Below are 14571 nucleotides of genomic sequence, written 5' to 3'. Positions count from 1 at the left end.
TCAACTTTGTGTGATGCTTCAATTCATGTCTCCCCCTCTCACTAGACTCGGAGACACAGGAGAGCAGGAACTACGCTGTTTTGGTTATCTCTGTGTCTCAGCGCGTAGTCCAGTGTCCGGCACAGAGGCGACGGCCGGTATCTTTTGGATGGATGGATGGACAGATAGATGAGTGTAGATGGATGGAGGGATGGGTGGTTAGGAGGAAGTGATGGGGGGAGAAGAAGGAAGGCAGGGAGGGAGGAAAAATCATTTGCACAGATGAATGTATAGATCAATGGACGCAAGGATGGATGGATGGATGGATGGATGGATAGATAATGGATACGAGAACAAAAAAATGAGTTCACCTCTTGCCGCCATCTTTCCATGCCACCATAACAGTGCACATAACATCCTGACTGATGCTCTCAAGAGCATCGACAGTACTGAGAAGAGAGAGGCAAACCCCAGGTCCCTCTGGGTCGTGCTTCAAAACCCTCATCTGGTTTCTAACGGTGACCATAACCATGGTTACGTCGACGAATTTGAAGTCATTGAGGTCACGAAGCTGAGGAAATTGTCGCTAACCTCACATGCAGCTTAAATAAGTGTGATCAGCCCCAGATTTGATGTGTATCTCAAAGGTCTACAAAAGTGGCAGGATAACCTTCTCCCATCTCACCGGCTTGATTTGCTTGCCCTGATGACCTCAGCGAGTATCACGGCTGCGAGGAAGCAAGACAAAAACAGAAGAGAAAATCCCAAGATTCTTTTTCTAGGGGTGCAATACGCACAGACGAATTTTTGAAAAGAGTTCATGATTGATCGCTTTTGTTCTCTGGGCTTCCCCGTTGATGTTCGGGCCTTCTCCCCAGCGGGTGGTGGGCTCCTTGAAGGCCGAGTTCCATTCCCCTCCTCAGAATCCCTTTCTCCCTGGGGCCGGGCCTTTGCACTTCCACATGTCCCAGAGCCCAGTGGAGAGGGGCCACGAGGACCTGCCGCAGATCCTCAGCTGGATGCCATTCTAATGTCCCCGAACACACACAGAGGCGGCATCGTGCAGGGGCAGGTACAGCCGGGTTTGCTATTCAAATCCCAGATCCGCCACTTCCTCCCCCTGGGAACTCGGGCAAGACACTTAACCTCCAAGGTTTCTCCATCTGTCAAATAAGACAACGTCGCCTATCTTGTGGGGCAGTTGTGCAGAGTCGTGAGTACTATCTAAGTGTCTGGCACGTAACAAGCACCCAATAAACAATAACCTTTATGTAAGGAGCACCAGCCACATCACACCAAAGTGAATAAGACACAGTCTCTGACCTCATGGACTTCTCACTCTGGCAGGGACGGAGTCCACTGAAGCGGCCAATGGTGATACAGGGTGTCACAGCAAGGTCTGGGCAGAGGAGCAGAGAAAGATGGGATGAGCTCAGGGAAGGCTTCCTGGAGGTGGTGACCTTTCCTTAGAACTTAAATAGCATTATACAGTCTGGAGTCTTCGGTTCTTCTTTCCAACTTGCTGCTAAATTTCCATGTGCCCTTGAGCCAGTCTCTTCCCCACCCTGGGGCCCTCAGATCCACCTCTGTAACATAAGGTTGTTGAGCATCAGCCCTGAATCTTTTGGGTCACAGCCTCCCTGGAGAAGAATCTCTGAGTGCCAGAGCCTTCTTCCCAGAAAAATGCAGACACCTAAGTGTGTCTGTAATGGAAAAGGGGGCCTGCATGGACCTCCGGAAAGCCATCAGTGGACGCCAGGCGAAAACCCTAGAGCTCAGTGATCCCGTTGGAGCTGCAGGGCTGGCCCTGCCCTCAGACAGAGCCTCTCTGTTTAGTGCGTGGCAGGCGCCAGCAAGCAGAATCCCTGAGCCAGTCTGGGAAAGCCCATCAGGCACCAGGCTGCAGGATGGAGCAGGGGCCTGGGGAGGGGCGGCCACTCCAGCCCGCTGGGGAACTGGACTCGGTTCTGGGAAAGCGCCCCTGTGCAGCCTGCCCTGACCTCACTTAGTTTATCGCCATCTGCCCCGGGGAGGAAGGGGCGCGTGGGCCGCTCTGGGCAGGCTCCCAAACGGCCCGCTGACCCCCGTCTGCCGCCCAGGCATCCTTCATCTCCCCTAATCTAAACACCCACAGGCCCCGGGTGGTCCAGCCCCTCCCAGCTGGTGTGTGTCCTCAGCTGCAGCCAGCTTGCCAGAGGGAGAGCGGCATCCTGTTAACGCTTGAGCTGCTGCCCCACCTGCCTCCCTTGCTGTCCGGCCACCCCCACCCAGCATTTACTGAGCGCCAATTGTTTGCAGGCATCTGTGCATGAGATGGCAGAGGGTCTGCCCTGGCCTTCCTCTAAGGTCTCTGCCTCCTGGCCTAGGTCCCTCCCACCTCCCTGGGAGGCGGATGCTGTTGCTACCCCCGGTAAGCTGAAGCAGCTGGGTGCTCTGAGGAAGTGGGCTCTGGGCTGGCTAATTGGGTACTGGGAGAAGCAGCGGCTCTGGGCTCCTGTCTGGGCTCTGCTCTAAGCTGCTGTGTGATCCTGAGCCTGTTTCTTACCCTCTCTGGGCCCTGTCTTCCCATATGTACACTCAGATTCCACGATTCCATTTGGCTCTGAAATGGGCCTTGCCAGCCCCTCCCTATCCTTCTCTCCCAGAATAGTGGAAGGAGAAGAGAAGGCTACCCTAGAATGCTTTAAGATGTTTCTTTAAACAATCTCTGGATTTATTCATTCATTCAAGCATTTATTGAGCACCTATTGTATGCCAGGCCCTGGATTGGGCAACTGGGATGTAAAGATGACTAGAATTCAAGCAGGCGACCCCTGCTTGAATAGATACCCTACTCCATGCCTTGCGCCCTGCCTGGGCTGAGGAGACCTCCTGGGGTCCCAGGTGGGCCTAGCTGAGGATTTGGGGCGCCCCAGGACTCACGTGTCCGCACCAGCGGCGCTCAGGGCCCTGATCTGTCTCCTCCCCTTCCTCCTTCCCCGCCCCCTCCCCCTTTCCTCCCCTGAGCGCGGCCGCTGCCGCCTCCCACCCGCGGGATCCCGGCGCCCGGCAGCGGCTCATGCGTCCGTCGGTCGGCGGACTAGTCTGTCCGCGCGCGGAAAGCCCAGTTTCCCAGCGCGGCGGCCGCCAGGCCTGGGAGGGAAAAGGCGCGGAGGCGGGACCGCGGCTCCCTCCCACTCCGGGGGGAGCCCAAGAGGCGGCGGAGCTGAAGCGCGAGCCGAGAAGGAGGCAGAGCAGAGGACAGGCGGTGAGAGCGCGGGGTGCTTGGGGACCCCACCCCCGGCTCCTGCGGGGGACCCACGCGCGCTTTGGGGAGGTCTGGGCTGCGGAAGGGGGGCCGTTACCCCAAGGGCGGGAGGCACCGATGATCCAGCTCCGGGCTTCACCTCCTCGGTGACGCGACCCCCGAGGGGCCTTGGGCCGCGCCTGCAGCGCCGCGCCGCGCATCCTCGCACATCCCCGCGCATCCCCGCGCACCCTGCATCCCCGGCCGGGCGCGGGCCTCGGGGGAGGGGAGCGCTCGGGGAGCTGAGGAGGGGGCTCCGCAGGTGAGGAGTCTCGGCAAATCGCGCCCCCAGCCCCAGCCCTCCCTTCGGGCCTGCCCCAGGGGAACGTGGCCGGCGACCCCCTTTAGCCCCCCTTGCGCCCCCCCCCCCCACCGGTTCCCCATTGTTCTCAGCCTTTCGCTCTCCCGGGAAGGGGGAGGGGGTGCCGCGCTCTATTCTTAAAGGGCCCTCTCCCCTTCTTGTCTCCAGGCAGGTCGCAAGAGCGAGTGGGGTGGGGCGTGCCCACGGGCCCCCGCCCCCCTCGTCCCCTCGCCCAGCTCCAGAGCCGCAGCCCGGCCCCGAGGTAGGCGCCGCACCCCTCCCCCGGGCGTTCTTCAGCCACCAGGCCTTCCAGGACGCCGTGGAGCGGGGACAGGGGGTACAGGGACGCCCCCTTCAGCAGGAGCCGTCGGTGGGGCGGACCCGAGACCAGGCAAGCAGCCCCACTGAAGCCAAGCTCAGGGTCTGGGACGCAATTGGGAGCGCGGAGGGCTGGCTGGGCGCTGCAGAGAGCAGGCTGGGGCCCGGCCTTCTGGGTGACAGGCCCTGGGCGCCGGAAGAAGGACGGGAGACCAGCAGGGAAGAGACGGGACCTAGAGTAGAGGCCGCTGCCTCACTCTCGCATCTGAGCCGAGGGAACCAAGGCATTTAGGGCACCGGTTCCCCCATCAGAAGGAAGCCTTGCTTTGCAGAGCAGCAGCTTTATCTGAGACCGTGCTGCCTGCCCGGAAGGGGTTCTTGGAGCTGGAACACTGCCCCACACGCCTTTAACTCAGGCCTCTGGGCCTCCAAGAGGACCAGGAGTTAGAAAGGAGGCTGGACAGTCCTTACTGCACCCCTGGGGAGAGAGGAAGTTCCCGCCTGCTCCCAGGCCCAGGAGGAGCTGGGCCCGTGGTCGTGGGGTCCTGGCCCCTGAGGCAGCAGCGGCCATGTCACGGCCAGGCCAGGGCGTCATGATGCCCGGGAACGGGCTGGGCTTCCCACCGCAGAATGTGGCCCGGGTGGTGGTGTGGGAGTGGCTGAATGAGCACAGCCGCTGGCGGCCCTACACGGCCACCGTGTGCCACCACATCGAGAACGTGCTCAAGGAGGACGCCCGTGGTTCTGTGGTCCTGGGGCAGGTGGACGCCCAGCTGGTGCCCTACATCATTGACCTGCAGTCCATGCACCAGTTTCGCCAGGACACAGGTGAGCAGACTCACTCTCCCTTGCCCCTCCACACACACACCTGCCGGGCCGGGCCGAGACACAGACGCTACCACCAGCACTGCCACACCACCACCTTTCCTGGTGGAATGCAGAAACGCCCCCACCACCCCTCGAGGGAGCCTGGAACTGCCAGAAGGTCCATCTGCCGATCTGACCTCCCTGCCCCCAAAAAGGGACAGCCTAGCCTAGTCCAGCTTAAGACTTGGGTTCCAGTCCAGCCTCTTAGATTAGTTGTAGGGCTATGCAAAAGTTATATCACCTCTCTGAGCCTCAGTTTCCTCATCTGCAAAATGGTTGGATCGATGTCTCTCACAGTTGAAGGGCTTTCCATGTGCTTCCTCATTGGATTTTTTCCAATCACAGACAGTAAGTCTGAATATTGTATTAGTAGTAGTAGTCGTCCCATTTTGCAGATGAAGAAACTGAGTCTGAGTGATTTAAATCAGAACTGGAATTGAAGCCCAGGCAATTGAATTTCAGAGCCAGAGCTCTTGACTGGTGTCCTGTCCTGGTTCCAAGTGTTGGTGGTGTTGGGGTGGTGTGAAGACGGTGGTAATGATGGGGGGTTGGTGGTGTTGGGGTGATGTGATGGCAGTGGGTAAAGATGGGGGTTGAGGTTGGTGGTGTTGGGGTGATGTCATAGTGGTGGTGATGATGGGGGGCAGAGGTTAGTGGTGTTGGGGTGATGTGATGGCAGTGGTAATGATGGGGGAGTCAGTGGTGTTGGGGTGGTTTGATGGCGGTGGTGATGATGAGAGGTTGGTGGTGTTGGGGTGGTGTGATGGCGGTGGTAGTGATTGGGGGTCGGTCGTGTTGGGGTGGTGTGATGGCGGTGGTAGTGATTGGGGGTCGGTCGTGTTGGGGTGGTGTGATGGCGTGGTGATGATCAGGGCTGGCAGTGGGGTGGTCATGATGGAGGAGATGGTGGTGATGTCAGTGGTAGTGTTGGTTGTGGAACTGGTGGTGGTGGTGTTGATGTCTGTGTTGGTGGTGCTCTTGGCAGTGGTGTGATGGGGTGGTCATGATGGAGGAGATGGTATTGGTGGTGATGTCAGTGGTAGTGTTGGTTGTGGAACTGGTGGTGGTGGTGTTGATGTCTGTGTTGGTGGTGCTCTTGGCAGTGGTGTGATGGGGTGGTCATGATGGAGGAGATGGTATTGGTGGTGATGTCAGTGGTAGTGTTGGTTGTGGAACTGGTGGTGGTGGTGTTGATGTCTGTGTTGGTGGTGCTCTTGGCAGTGGTGTGATGGGGTGGTCATGATGGAGGAGATGGTATTGGTGGTGATGTCACTGGTAGTGTTGGTTGTGGAACTGGTGGTGGTGGTGTTGATGGCTGTGTTGGTGGTGACTTGGCAGTGGTGTGATGGGGTGGTCATGATGGAGAGAATGAGGTTAGTGGCAGTCTTGGTGACCGTGTGATAGGTGATGATGGTGATAAAAATGGGGAGGTCCACTCTCTGCATTTTTGCTCGCCATCTGGGTGGACATCTCCCTGAGTCATTGTTCCTGGTGGTCTCTGTGACAAGCTTGGTGGGCAGTGGAGGATGGTGAGGTCCGGCCTCATGGAAGCTTTGGCATGAGTGACCCCAGGGACCAGCTGAGGAGGGTTGGGGCAGTTCCTGTGAACCCTTGGATGACAGAATGGCATGTGAGCCTCGGGGACAGCAGGACTCTTTCTCTCTAAAGTTGTGCCATCCAATATGGTAGCCACTAACCACATGCCACTATTTAAATTTATGTTGCTTAAAATTAAATAAAATTTAAAATTGAGTTCCTTGGTCCCACGAACCACATTTCAAGTGCTCGGTAGCCCCCTGTGTCTCCTGGCTACAGTACTAGACAGCAGGGATCCAGAACACTGCTTTCACTGCAGAAGGTTCTAGTGGATAGCTCTGCTCCAGAACGTTGCTTGGTGCCTACAGAGTGGTCACCAAGTGTGGAAACACAGGCGAGCTCGTAACAAGTGGTTTATGGATGTTACTCTTCAGTACATCAATGTTTCCATAACTCCAGGCACTGACTGTGCTCACTGGTGGCCCCAGCCACTTATTCAGGCCATCACAGGACCATTTATGGATCTCCTGCTGTGAGTCAGCCCTGTGCTAAGCACTAGAATACTGCAAGGAGCAAGATGGGGTCTTCAGTAGACGTCTACTACTGGACACCCTATGGTGGAGATCGCAGTGTAGTGGGGGAGCAGGCAGGCACACAGCACACAGGTAACCAGTTGCAGGTCTGAGAACATGAGATAAACCTAGTCTAGGGGTGGTCACAGAAGGCTAATCTGAGGAAGTGAGGTTTGAACAGAAATCTGAAGAATGAGCGAGGGAGGCAGTGTTCCAGGCAGAGGGAGCAGCCTGTGCAAAGGCCCTGTGGTGGGAAGGAGCAGAGTTCATTCAAGTCTGTTATGTTTGCAGTGCAGTAAACAAGGGGAAGGCAGTACAGGATGAGGTTGGAGCAGGGACCAGACATACGGGCCTGGACGGCCAGGGAAAGGGCTTTGAATTTTATCCTGAGAGCAGAGGAAGTCACCCTCAAGTCCTCGTGCCCATTCTTCTAGAGAGGCACTGAGTCCCTGATGGAGAAATGAGACGTGCTAGGAGTCCTCTGCCCTGTTCTCTCTGTTTCATCCCAGAAGCTTCTCTGGTGGAGGGCGGGGTCTGACAGCGGGAGGAGGTCTTCTCCTTGGCCCCGTGTTTGGCATTCTGCAGGGTCGGAGCTGGTGCGGGGCCGGCTCGTGGTCCTGAGAAGCAGGGACAGCCCCCCGCAAGGCTGCCAAGTTGGCCATTTCGCCTTTGGTTCCCCCCACACCTTTCAGGGCCCCATTTCTATTCCCAGCACCCCTACTTGGGTTCCTAGCACCCCCAAACTCCCTCTGCCCCCCTTCAGCAGGCCCCTTACTCTCAGTGGCACCCCTTTTGTCGTTCAGCCTCGCTGGAGCCCCCAGAAGTCCAGCTTCAGTCACCTCCCCGCCCCCCTCCCCAGAGCTGCTCACACCTGCCCCCTGTTTGCTGGAAAAGGGAAAAATCCACTCGTCCCTCCACAGGCTCCTGGGAGGCTGCCAAGACCCCCAGCGAGGGAGGGGGGCCTGGAAACCCATGGCTGGCAGGGGACCTGGATGCCCGGAAAACTGCCGGACGCCTCCCCACCAGACCTGGCACAGGGTGCTGCCCCAGTGCTCCCAGGAGCAAACAATGTCAGGCAAGGATGCCTTGTCCTCACTGTTAATGGTCCAGGGAAGCGCCTTGGGCAGGTGTCCTCACCTCTTCAGGCCTCAGTTTCCACATCTATGAAATGCGCAAGAGCATTGCTTTGCTAGCAGCCTTGCCGGGTTGATGGAGAGAACCAAGCCTGTGATTTTATCCCACAGACCTTGGCTAATCAGCCACCGTGTGCCTAGCATGTGCTGAACACTGTGGCTGCACGAGAGATGAGTAGGAGGTCCTGAACCTTGAAAAGATTAGGGTTCTCACACACACACTAAAAACAGCATAAGGTTGTAAACCCCAAAGCTCGCATCCATGCACTGAAATGAACACAGCTTCTATTGAGGTTTTCTTTTTTTTTTTAAAGATGTTCTTTTTCCTTTTTCTCCCCAAAGTCCCCCCTCTCCATACATAGTCGTGTATTTTTAGTTGTGGGTCCTTCTAGTTGTGGCATGTGGGACGCTGCCTCAGCATGGCCTGATGAGCGGTGCCATGTCTGCGCCCAGGATTCGAACTGGTGAAACCCTGGGCTGCCAAAGCAAAGCGTGCGAACTTAACCACTCGGCCACGGGGCCGGCCCCCGATCGAGGTTTTCTGATTGTAAAATTCCCGATGAGTTCACTGAAGCTGAACTTTGATTTCTGGGGACGAGTAGCAGCACGCGCCAGCTTTGCTAGTGCTCTGACACAGGAGCCGGCAGAGTTCCTGATAAGGTCGGAGAGTAAATATTTTAGCTTTTGTGGGCCCTGCAGTCTCTGGGGTAACTGCTCAGCTCTGCCGCTGCGTGTGAAAGAGCAGCCGCAGCCTTTATGTAAATGAATGTGGCCGTGTTCCCCTCAAACTCGTGGTGGCCACTGAAATTTGAATTTCATGTGATTTTCACAGGTCAGGAAATCTTCTTCTTTATTTTTTCCAACCATTTGAAACTGTCAAAACCACTCTTAGCTCGTGAGCTCCGTGAAAGCAGGCGGCGGGCAAATTTGGCCCGTGGGCTGTAGTTCACCAACCCCTGCTCTGACATGTTCTTAACCTACCGGTGGGACAGGGCTGGTGCCACGGCACACCCAGCACAGGATATACAGAAATACACGCCTCGTGGCGTGTGCCGAGATGCACACGCTTGTGCATACACACACAGCACCAACCGCTTGTACACAGCTGACACACAGATGCCCTGTCTGGCTGGGACCACAGGGGAGAGGCCAGGCCCGGTCCCTTGGGGGCTGCTGTTTGTTCAGCCAGTGCCCTCTCACCTCTCCCCTGCTGGGCTGTTTTCATCGCTCCCCGCAGGGGGTGAGGTTCCCTTTGGAGCCATGCAGGTCTGGAGCCCACGTGCAGGGGAACGCTGTGACCCTGGGCCACATGATGTCAGATCACGCCCTTCCTGGGCATGTGTGCAGCGACAGCCCTGGTGTCCTCCTTGCTGGGCCACGTGCTGTCCCCCTAAAGCTCTCCTTGGCTTCCTTTGTCTGCAGCCGGCCCTACCACAGGCGAACCAAGATTTCACAAATGGGAAAACTAAGGCTGAGGGGTTTGTGGGCACAGCAGCTGGTGGCGGAGCTGGCCCAGGATCTTGCGGGAAGCGGTTGGCTCCACCAGCAGTGGGGGAAAGATTTGGGAGCCGTTTTCTGCCCCCGTGCAAGGCCCCAACTATCCTGAGGGTCACTGGGGCAGTACCGGGGGGGCAGTGGCCTCCGAGGGCCTCGCCCAGACCTTGGATTTTCCATCTGGTCCCCACAGCTGGACAGGGATGTGACTTAGCCACTTCCTAAACAATTCCCAGATTCTTCCCGGGACTCACATGGCTGGAGGCTGAGGGGAGGGCCACCTTTCTGACTGCCTGTTGTGACCCGTTCTCCTCTCCCTCTTCCGCTGGGGACACTTATGGCAGCCTTGTGCCCATGCTGTAGATGGGACAGCTGAGGCTGGGGGAGGCCAGACTGGGGACCCTCCACGGTTGCTGTCCCCGAGGCTGGAAGCGTGGCTGTGCCTGGCTCCCAAGCTGGCGGGCTGGAATGACAGGTGGCAGATGGTCTCAGCATCTCCCAAGCCTACCTCATCCCTTCTGTGGGTCACTGGGGCTCCTTGGCCCTGGTCCCTGCCGCTTTGGGAAATGTCCTGAGGACACGCTTAAGCTATTGGAGACTGGGTGGGGCCACCCAGAGGGAGGAGCAGCCATCGACAGGGAAAGCACCACCAGAATTTAGACTCCTAAGCAGGTCATTGTTCAGATGGAGAAACGGAGGCCCAGAGAGGGTGAGTGACTTACCCAAGTTCACACAGTTAGTCCCAAGCTGGAACCCAAGCCTCTCAGACAGGTATCAGGGATGGAGAATAAGGTGACATTCAATGCCCCAGCTGAGAGGGACATTCAGTGTCCCTCTTCTCCTTAGAGAGCTCTGTTGGGGCTTGTTGTCAGGAACAACCTACGCAACCACAGAGGCCTCCAGGACCAGCTCCCTGGTTACAGGAGCCCTTGAGACGGTCTCCCAGCCAATCTTGGAGGTCCCTGGGGCTGAGCCTGACAACAGGGGCAAGAAGGACAATGTGCGTTTGGGTGGGGAGGGGTCCGTCCCATGGTGTCTGCCCGTCCACGTAATCCCTACCCAGGTCTCTCCCACTGCCACCTGTCACACTGCCAACATTTCCACCATTACAGTCTCACCCTTTTGGCCTCTGGCTGCTTGTCTGGCTCCAGGAGCCTCTCCTGTTACCATAAATTCATCATCACTTTTGTTTGACAGTCAGTGCTGCCCACCTGGCTGGGTCCTGGGGACTCGGAGAGAAGGACAGGCCCCCTGCCAGACTGCTCTCGGAGTCTAGTGCAGGCAGAGGAGGGAACGGCTGTTGGACCTTCCAACTCAGACATGGATCTGAATTCCAGCTTGGCCCTTTACTGGCTGTGTGACCGTAGGCAAGCCCTTAACCTCTCAGAGCCACAGTTCCCTTCTCTGTAAAATGAGAACAAGAATAATCCCTTCCTGAGAGGGTCATGGTGAGGATTAAATGAGACGATGTAGGTGAAAGCGTGGAGAATATCACTTTGCACCTGGTACTCCTGCTCAAAATGCCTCATAGGAGGGGTACAGGTTGCCTTCAGGTACAGGTGATGTGGGCAGTGTGTGCCTGGGGGCTCTGAGTAGGAGGGCTTCCTGGAGGAGGAGTCCTCTGAGAGTCTGTGTGGTTTGAGGAACACCTGCAGGTGGAGGAACCAGCATCGGCAAGGTCCTGGAGGAGATGCCCGGCCTGGGTGGAAAAGGGGGGCTGTGACAGAAGGGGGAGAGGTAGGAAGGGGGTGAGGGAGGTCTTTTGGGTCCCACCGGGCCTGGCTGGGCTGCCAGCTGCTCTCCTTTAGTGGCCAGGCCCCGGGGGACCCAGAGCCACGCTGCAGGACCAGCCTCATTAATCACGGGCGCTGGAGACCAGAGCTGGAGCAGGCTGGGCAGGGGCTGACGCAGGCACTTCCTTAGTTCTGTCTGGGCTCCCTCCAGCCCCCCAGCAGCATCACCCCATTTCACGCACAGCAAAGCTGAGGCTCAGAGGGTGGGGAGCCACCTGCCCCAGGTAGGAAGAGGTGGGCCTGAGATGCAGATCCAGGTCTGCAGCGCCCGCCCGCACCAGGCCCGGCGCCGCAGCACCTTGGACAGCGCCCGCGGGCGCCCGGCCCACTCCTGCGGGGGTGGGGGTGGGATCCTCCTCAGAGTCAGCCCCTTCTCTCTCCTCCTGTCCCCTGCCCCTCTTTGTCCCGTCTCCATCCTTTCCTGCTCTCTCCCAACCCGCCAGCCTCCTCGTTCGAAGGGAGCTGCAGAGTCTGACCTAGAGATGAGGGCGGTGCGGGGCTGGAGTGGGGGAGGTGATGAGAGCTGTGGCAGGGGGAGGGGAGCGGGAGGTGATGGAGGCTGTGATTGGAGCTGCTAACAATAAGATGGAGTGAGGCGCGTGATAAAGGGGGCTGTCATGGGGGAGGGGATGGGGAGGCCGTGGGGCGCTGCGGGGACTGTGATGGAGGGGAGTGAAGAAGATAAGGAGTGAAGGGGCAGGCATGGGGAGGAGATGGGGCAGGACTGGTCACACTGGAGGAGCCCCTTCAGACCGTGGGCAGCGGGGTCCCTAGCTCCCTCCTCAGTGTGGGGTGGCCTTCCGAGGTCTCCCTGCTCCACGTCTGTGTCTCCTGGGCCCCCTCCTTCTGCTCACTCCTGCATCACTCCCAGTGGTAGCCACTCCCCAGGACAGCCTCCAGGCCCCGAGACAGTCGCCCCCATGAGCCCACCCAGCCTCCTGGTTGACATGGACACCCCCCCCCCACCAGCCCCTGGCTGCCCTTGGCTAATACCAGCCGAGAACATGGGGCCCCAAATCTGGAACTGGCTGCCTCAGGGAGCCTTGTTGGTGGGGCCCCAACCCCAGATTCCCTTCTCAGCAGCTCCCTGGTGATCGTGGGGGAGGGGCACTTGCGACTTTGAGTAAACCACACTCCCTACCTGAGCCTCAGTTTCCTTCTCTGTAATATGGGCCAACAGGACCTGTCTCACGGGATTGTGGTCAGTATCCATTCGTTCGTTCAGTCAGCAGGAATTTAAGGAGCACCTACTGTGTGCCAGACACTGTCCCAGGCACTAGGAATGCCACAATGAAAAGGACAGCACAGACGGCTGCCCTCAAGGCCCTTCTATCCGGTGGGGGGTGACGGGCCTGACCCAGGAGGCCAGACTCTGAGGAGGTCCCGGGATGTGGGGCTGCTCCTGACCTTGGGGCTCCAGGAGCTGCCAGGCTGGGGGCTGAGTCTCCCCTGGGTCCTGCGTGGCTGCGTCCTTGCTCTGCCACCCTGGCCAAGCACCTCTCCCTCTCTGGGCTTCTCCCATCGTCCCTCTGGAGCTGCTCCAGGCTGCCACCTCCACCTGCCCGGGCAATAGTGGCAGGCGGGTGACAAGCTACGGGAGGGAGGCTGGCACCAAGCCCTGGGTCCGAACGCCCTGAAATGCCGAACAAAGGACGAGGCAATCAAAGGAAGGAGGCAGCGCTGGCGGCCAGGACCGTCCTGCCAGCAGCCGCAGCGTAACCTCCTGTTCTCCTGATGACAGGCCGGGCCCTGCCTCCGCTGAGCTTTGTTCCCTCTCCCACTGACTGCGGGCAGAGCTCGCTGGGGAAGCATCGGGTTCACCTGAAATCACACCGTTCTGGAGCCCTCCCCCAACTGCTCTCTTCTGGGGAACAAAGGTCCATTCATGCCAAGGTGTTAGTCCCCTGGGACCGTGGAAATGAGGGCCAAGGGGCTGGGGTCAGGAGCAGTCTCTGCTTTAGGTGACTTGGGCCAAGCCCCTTCCTCTCTCGCTGGGGCCCAGTTTCCCCATCTAGACAGAGGCCAAAAATTCAGAGGCACACAGGGCCTGGGCAGCTAACAGACGCGTGTGCAGTGGCTGCGAAGGCAGAGGTTTCGATGTTGTTCTCTAGTGCCTGGTACACAGTAGGTGCTCAGTAAATACTTGAAAACACGAATGAGGTGAGTGTGACTCAGCCTCTGCCAAGAAGTGGTGGCCACATCTTTGAATATTTTTGGGGACTTCTGAAATCCAGACTTGAGTGAGCACACCCCAATTTTTAAATGCCTGGTCATTGTATTTTTTGAATGCAAATAGCCTGTGGACTGAAACAACATCGCGTCCACCCCCAGCTCGCGGTCTCCAGCCTCGTCATTTGTAGACTCGGTTAGGGGTGTGTGTGGTCATTCATTCATTCATTCTTTTGTTCAGCTAGCATCTCCACGCCCTTGCCGCCCTGTGCTGCTGGCGGTGGAGGGCTGCTGAAGCGTCTGAAAGCCAGCCCACCCTCTGAGAGGCTCGCAGGCTGGTGGGCACACAGAGCCTCAGCGGGTAGTGAGGTGTGTGCCTTAACGGGGTACTGCAGGGGCAAGGTGCTCTGGGAGCCCCACGGAGGGAGTGCTTCTCCCTAAGGGTGGCAGAGGAGATTCCAAGAGGATAGTGCTTGATCTGAACCATGCAGACTGCTTAGGAACTCAGCAGGGAGGAAAAGGGGTGGGTGAGAGGAAGGACATTCCAGACAGAGGGAACAGCACGTGTAAATACACAGAGGCACAACCATGCATGATGTGCTCAGAGGATAATTAGAGGTTTGGTGTGGTTAGAGTGTGAGGCTGTGCAGACAGCTTGTGGTGGGCCCTAAAGATGAGCTAATGAGCTTAGACTGCTTCCTAAGGGCACTAGGGAGCTATTGATGGGTGTTGAGCAGAGGAGAGATGTGGTCAGACCTGAGTTTGCGAAAGATTCCTCTGGCTGCCCTGTGAGAATGCATTACAGGGTGGAAGCAGGGACACAGGGCAGAGGTTACTACAATAGTCTAGCACTAATGGTGGCTTGGACCAGGGGGGTGGCAGTGGTAGTGGGGAGAAGTTCAAATCTGGCTGGGTTAAATCCTGGCTTAGTGGCTTAGCAGCTGTGTGATTTGGGGCAAGTCACTTCACCTCTCTGTGCTTCAGCATTTGTACAAGGCCATGATGAGAAGGCTACCTGCTCTGTAAAGTGTCGTGTGGGTTAAGAGTTGGTGTCTGTAAAGCACCTAGAACAGTGCCTTGCACATAGTAGGCCCTCATGCGCGTTCACTGTGATGACGATGAT

The 14571-nt window shown here is 57.9% G+C and overlaps 1 protein-coding gene and 1 long non-coding RNA gene across 2 annotated transcripts in view; one reads left to right on the top strand and one right to left on the bottom strand.

Annotated features, from left to right (window-relative positions):
- Positions 1-1233: 1233 nt before the first annotated feature.
- LOC139084728 (uncharacterized) lies at positions 1234-3584 on the bottom strand. The gene is made up of 2 exons (XR_011542389.1): positions 3324-3584; positions 1234-1378 (listed from the first exon to the last, which is right to left on the bottom strand). It is a non-coding gene; the product is annotated as an uncharacterized lncRNA (long non-coding RNA).
- Positions 3585-4236: 652 nt separating this feature from the next.
- The window catches only part of DTX1 (deltex E3 ubiquitin ligase 1), a 34774-nt gene continuing 24439 nt past the window's right edge, over positions 4237-14571 (top strand). Inside the window, exon 1 of the mRNA XM_070628832.1 lies at positions 4237-4712. Coding sequence (XP_070484933.1) covers positions 4454-4712 — 259 coding nt within the window. The 5' untranslated portion in view covers positions 4237-4453. The remainder of the gene's footprint in view (positions 4713-14571) is intronic.

The sequence above is a fragment of the Equus przewalskii genome, chromosome 7 (genome assembly GCF_037783145.1).
Source record: "Equus przewalskii isolate Varuska chromosome 7, EquPr2, whole genome shotgun sequence".
Lineage (NCBI taxonomy): Eukaryota > Metazoa > Chordata > Mammalia > Perissodactyla > Equidae > Equus > Equus przewalskii.
This window is presented reverse-complemented; position numbering and strand designations above follow the sequence as displayed.